The sequence below is a fragment of the Phyllopteryx taeniolatus genome, chromosome 17 (genome assembly GCF_024500385.1).
Source record: "Phyllopteryx taeniolatus isolate TA_2022b chromosome 17, UOR_Ptae_1.2, whole genome shotgun sequence".
In the NCBI taxonomy this organism is placed as follows: Eukaryota; Metazoa; Chordata; class Actinopteri; order Syngnathiformes; family Syngnathidae; genus Phyllopteryx; species Phyllopteryx taeniolatus.
The window spans coordinates 13,247,924-13,253,923 of NC_084518.1; the positions used below are offsets into that span (position 1 = coordinate 13,247,924).

At 41.5% G+C, this 6,000-nt stretch overlaps 1 protein-coding gene across 2 annotated transcripts in view; it reads right to left on the bottom strand.

The window, feature by feature from the left end:
* Positions 1-4,055, bottom strand: part of LOC133467437 (gamma-aminobutyric acid receptor subunit beta-2) — a 63,125-nt gene extending 59,070 nt beyond the window's left edge. The window contains exons 1-3 of one of the 2 annotated variants that reach the window (XM_061752306.1): positions 3,806-4,055; positions 3,540-3,637; positions 3,205-3,272 (exon numbers count right to left, since the gene is read on the bottom strand). In XM_061752306.1, coding sequence (XP_061608290.1) covers positions 3,205-3,272; positions 3,540-3,637; positions 3,806-3,885 — 246 coding nt within the window. In that variant the 5' untranslated portion in view covers positions 3,886-4,055. The remainder of the gene's footprint in view (positions 1-3,204; positions 3,273-3,539; positions 3,638-3,805) is intronic. The other variant, XM_061752307.1, reaches the window with a different exon arrangement.
* Positions 4,056-6,000: the final 1,945 nt, after the last annotated feature.

A 6,000-nucleotide genomic window follows, 5' to 3' on the forward strand; every position in this document is an offset into this window, starting at 1 on the left:
GCCTTTCTCTTTGTATGTGCACCACTGAGTCACGCACAGTGAACTCTAAGCAGCAAGCGCTTCATGACCTTCCCTCAACACTATTTGGCTTTCTGCATGGCAACTCATTCATGTCACCATCTCGCTCTCTCTCTCTCTCTCTCTCTCTCTCTCTCTCTCTCTCTCTCTCTCTCTCTCTCTCTCACACTTCCACATACACGAGGTGATAAATGTGACCCCCAGGTCTTACACACGCATATTCATTTTCACCCTTCAAGCCTCTGACACCCTGCATCAGCCACACACCTCCTCATTGCATATGTGTAGCACGTAATGTCATTTTCTACACACGGCGTGTGATTCTTGGCTACAGTAATTAGTCGATAGCACTCTTTCAACTGACTTGCCTTTTAAGTCTCAATGTAAAGGCAAGAAAGGTGGGCTTTGAGTCGTTGAAATGTGCTGTAGAATATTAAAGAATTGCATTTTATGAATAGTTTTATGAAACTTTCCGTGGGAAGTTTAGCTTGGGCATTCAGGAGCCATACTTAGTTGTACTCTCTATGTGAAATTAATAAAAAGTTATTTGATTGAGTGATCAGGATATTTATGTACATTAGAATTCAATGAGGCGGCACGGTGGGCGACTGGTTAGAGCGTCAGCCTCACAGTTCTGAGGACCCGGGTTCTATCCCCGGCCCCGCCTGTGTGGAGTTTGCATGTTCTCCCCGTGCCTGCGTGGGTTTTCTCCGGGCACTCCGGTTTCCTCCCACATCCCAAAAACATGCATTAATTGGAGACTCTAAATTGCCCGTAGGCATGACTGTGAGTGCGAATGGTTGTTTGTTTCTATGTGCCCTGCGATTGGCTGGCAACCAGTTCAGGGTGTACCCCGCCTCCTGCACGATGACAGCTGGGATAGGCTCCAGCACGCCCGCAACCCTAGTGAGGAGAAGCGGCTCAGAAAATGGATGGATGGATGGATAGAATTCAATGACAAGGACTTTTTAAAAATGTTCTATTTGAAGTTTCTCTGGTGGATTTAAGACACATTCTATATGAATGAATGGTAATCATTTTTTTGTAATTATCATTTACATTTCAAATTTCTATTCCATTCACTGACCAGAAACATCACTGAAATGTGGAGTACAGTACATTATAATTTATGATTACATTTTTAGATATTTTCTCAAACCTTTCAATGGGTAGTTAAGTTGGAGCGTTAACATCAGTATTTATAGCTGGACACATTCTTTGTGAATTCATCAGAATATCTTTTGAATCTTTTATTTCCCCCCCCAAGTTACTTTCCTAAGTTATTTTCTGACCAAAAACATTGAATACAGTGTCAGTTTCATTTCTGTACATTTTCTGGAAACTTCCAATTGGAAACTTTGTGACATATTCAGTATATCGACAGTATAATCTACTGATATATCCTGAAAACACTTATTGGTGGTACATCTTCGCTTATTTAAGAACTTGGGGGGGGGGGGGGGGTTTCAATGCATTTATAATGGGCGTCACTTGTCCACTGGTTTTTGCTATTCGTTGAGCTCACTCCCTATCCTCCATGAATAGCGGGGGCGCACTGTGTTGCTTTTTGCATGTTTTGTTTGGTGCGCTGCGACTGACTGGCGACCATTTCAGGGTGTAGTCTGCCTTTCGCCCGAAGTCAGCTTTGATTGGCTCCAATGCCCCGCGACCCTGAACAGGACAAACGGTATTGAGAATGGATGGACGGATTTTTTTTGTTTTGTTTTTTTGATTAAAAAACCAGTGGAGTCCAATAAATAGTCCTTTGGGATACATTAGTGTGGAGCGCACCGAAAGGGACAGAAATTGATTCCTACTGTACTTCTAACTTAATCACAACACTTCCCAATTAAAGGAGGTTTTGTGGGCCAAACGTGGCCAGTGTCATTTGAACCTAATCTCTGATGTAACAACACACCCTAATAACTTGCTAATACATTCCATAAGCTTTAGCCCTGAGGGGTTCATAGCAACTAAAGCCCAACACAAACTGTAGACTGTAATTGATTACACTAACAACAACAAGGCCAAACAATTTTGTTTGTATTCTCCTCCTCCTTTAAATGCTCTACTCCATTTTGTGTGTAATATGGATGTGAATGTCAAATGCAAACATTAAAATTGGTTTCATTTGACATTTTTGGGCTTAGCTTGCCTGTGGTCAGTCATAATAAAACCTAAATTGTGCAAGAACTTGGCTTAAATTGCTTGTATGAATATGATAATTAGGCTGCAGACATAAACTTATATAATGCTTGTGTTTGATTTACAGGTAATCCCCAGGTCATGTTTTGCAGCACAATTTAACCTATGTGTGTCACGTGTGTGTGTGCCGCATGTGTGCGTGTGTGTGTCCATTCGCAAATAGACGTGGCCTCATCTGCTTTATGCATCACATCTCCACTCAAGCAGCCAGTCTACATGTGCACAAACACAACAACATGAACAAAAAGCCTTGAGGGGGGTTTTTGCTGCTGTCAAAAATATTCCACATGACATCAAAACATGAGTCATATCACAGCCAGCGCTGAAACCACGTCAAAAGAGGGGTGCATTTTCCTATTTATAATAAAACATGGACTAAATCAATGTGCAGAAATAAACCAAAATTGATAAAATAGCAGATGATGATGATGATGATAATGGAAACTACAGCAAAAGCTTCATGTGTGACCTTCCAGAGAGAAAAGTGTGCTGTTCCAGAAAACCATCAGTAGGAGGTGCACTTGTATGCAGCAAAAGCTCCCACTTCAACTCCTGTCAGTGTTTCCAGTAAAAAAATATATAAAATCAAATGCAATCAAATAAAATAAAGCACTTGTAAACCAAGCGTGACACATGATCTTAACATTTTTTTTAACACTCACTGGGGTCAAAATGCATTTTCACGACAATATTATCCCTTGCAGTCAGGTTAGGAGACTGGGAAGTTATTACTTTTTTTTTCCCACGCATGTTTGTCGCTTTATAAATACCTATTATGACAACAGGGACAAGGCATAATTTAAACTGCAAACTTTTAACCTTTTGAGTCGTTAAACACTACATGTCAATACCAAAAACAAGTGTGGGGGTTTCCCTTCTGTGAATTTGAGAGGGTATCCCCCCACGCATACCAACTCCACCCCACCGCCCTCCTGCGAGGATACCGTAGGGATAATTAGCCCAACATATACTATAACTTACCATATTGACTTCTGACACCATGTCTATGCTGGCGATGTCTATATTCATGCCCACTCCCACTGGTGCTCCTGAGGAGGATTAAAAAAGAAAAGAAAAAAATCACTGGGAACGGTGGTGCAGCCTGTCATATGGGGATAATGATCAAAGTGCGCAAAAAAAAAACAGCACATTTGAAAAGTTGAAATGGGGGGAGGATGTTTTTGTTGCAATGCACGCACAAGTAGTGTGTGTGTGATTTTGAACGTGCACATGCATCCCACTATGGCACATCACTTGGTTGTCATTTGCACAGCATCGCATTGCATTGGCGCAGAAAGTGACAACTAAAGATTTACCTCCGAAATCTGGCCTCAGTCGTATATCATAACCGTTCAGCAGCCTATCCACCGTTTCTTTAACCAAAGGCATATTGCTGGGATCATTCACACCGACACTGTGGAGGAGCACACACACACACACACACACACACACACACGAGACACACACGCACAAATTGACAAATTAAGGTGACAAAACACTCCACGAAGCGCAAAGTCTCCTCCACGATGTCTCCGTTGCTGGTCCGGGAGAGAAAAAAAATGAGGAGTTGGAGCATCCTTACCTTTGTGCGCACACCACGGCCACTACGAGGGGGAACACCCCGACACAAAACCACCATTTTCTTCTTTTTAACACCGCCATGCTCGCGTCTTTTGATGGCGTTTTTTTTTTTTTTTTTTTTTTTTTTTTTTCCCCCTCAGCGTCCTTATAGAGAAGACAAGACGAGCTACAACTTATTCTTGCCAGTGCGGTAATTCCAATGCCGGGCGCATGCGCAGTCCGCACTACAACGTGAAGACTGATGATGATGAAGATGAAGAAGAAGATGATGATGATGATGCGTGTGACAGAGGTGAAGTACACAGAAAGAGAGACGCGGGTGGAGTTTAAAGGGTGGGAGTCAACTGTCACTCGTGGGGGATCTCCCAATGTGATTTACTGAGAGATGGTTGCAGGTTGGGCTCCCATGGAAATGAGTAAGGCGCGTCTTCATGTTAACTGCAAGTTTCACCCACTACACTTTTAATCTCCTGTCATCAATTAAATAGGAAAATCCATTTCAATGTATGAAAATAATCTGTGCACATGCAAACTAATCAAATGCTGCGTTTTTAGTGCAGATACACTGGACACTTCATTAAGTCCAGCGTCACAAAGTAATGTAAAAAACTTGGACTTTACAACGGTTACATTTGTGCAATTGTGTAGAAGTGCACTGTATCATACTGTTTCTAATATTCCGACCCTCAAATGTAAGCAACCAATATATTTGTAACTCTTCCAACTATAAATGATGTTAAAATTAGTTTAATATATCCAATTCTGGTGTTATGTGTATGCAAATAGCTGTAAACGTGCAAAGTATCAAGACAATACCATGTAACTATATTTGGTGACTTGAACCAAAATGGATATTTACATTTAAGAATAAATAAATTTGAATTGTGCAAGTTAAATGTAAAAAAAAGTTTACTATACTGGTGTCAATACTGTAATAAAATGAGTGCGATTAAAACATATTTTATTGAATTTGGCAGCAGGGTGAGGTAGTGGTTAGCAGGAGGGTATCCATCAGTTTACTTTTTAAAAAGTACAAATACTTTGATTTCAGCTTCTTAAATTTGAATACTGTACTTTCAGATTTCTTTGAAGCAGAGAAATTATCCTTGTGTTCTGAGTAAAACAAGACATTCATGAATATCTGCCCTGACTGAAAACTGAAAACAGTTTTTCCTACTTTCTGACATGCATTAAATCAAACACTGCCGATGCAGTTATGTTCTAAACTTAAAGGGTGCCGGGGCACAATTTGAAATCTGAAAATCCTCTGAAGACCACAAAAATGTCTACAGAAGAGACTAGGATTAATAATTCTCAAATGTATTCTGTAGTTTTATAACCACAATAAGTGTATGTGAACATGCAAATTAATAATCATTCCAAAACATTGGTTCTAAATGTAATGTAAACACCTCTTTCCCCATAAACATAAGGGCTCTTTTTCACACTATTGTTTTCCCACAGGCGAAAAAGTGAGAAATAGCAGCTTCACGGCTTTATTTTCATGGACGGCACATCTGTGGCGCGGCGCAAAAGCTGGCATATCTTGATATTTGTGCACGCACAAAGCACGCTGCACTTGTTTGCACATTTGGCAGAGCGCTCTGCAACAAGCTGGGCATTCCGCCGCAACGAGGGTGTGTACTTTGACATGCGCCCGGCTGAGTGACAATTTGGTGGCAGAAAGTCAGTTTAAAGTTATTCCTGCTCAGAACACGTCTAACTCTTGGCTCAACTGGTCTAAAGCGATTTTGGTGAATTTGATTTGGCAAAGGCAGACAGATGAGCACCGCTGGCATGTGTGGTGAATGTCAGACTTTTGTGTTGTGTAAATGTTGTTAAGGTCTGCTTGCAGCATTTTACCCATCACAGTGAACACACACACAGTTGTTAACGGAACACACTGGAGCAGGGGGCAGCTGAAGCGCCCAGGGAGCAGTGTCTTGCTCAAGGACAGACGGATGGTCCGCTCGAGGTCTTGAACCAAGGTCCCCCATGGCGGCAGGTTATCCCTAAACATTTGGGTTACCTATTTGCCATAAACTGGCTACTGTAACAACGTGTAGCAATTCTACTCAACTTACATAGTTTGTTCTGAAAAACCCATATAGGCCTCTTGCGGGCTTCTTCTTTTCCTTTCGGCTTGTCCCGTTAGGGGTCGCCACAGCGCGTCATCCTTTTCCATGAGAGCCTATC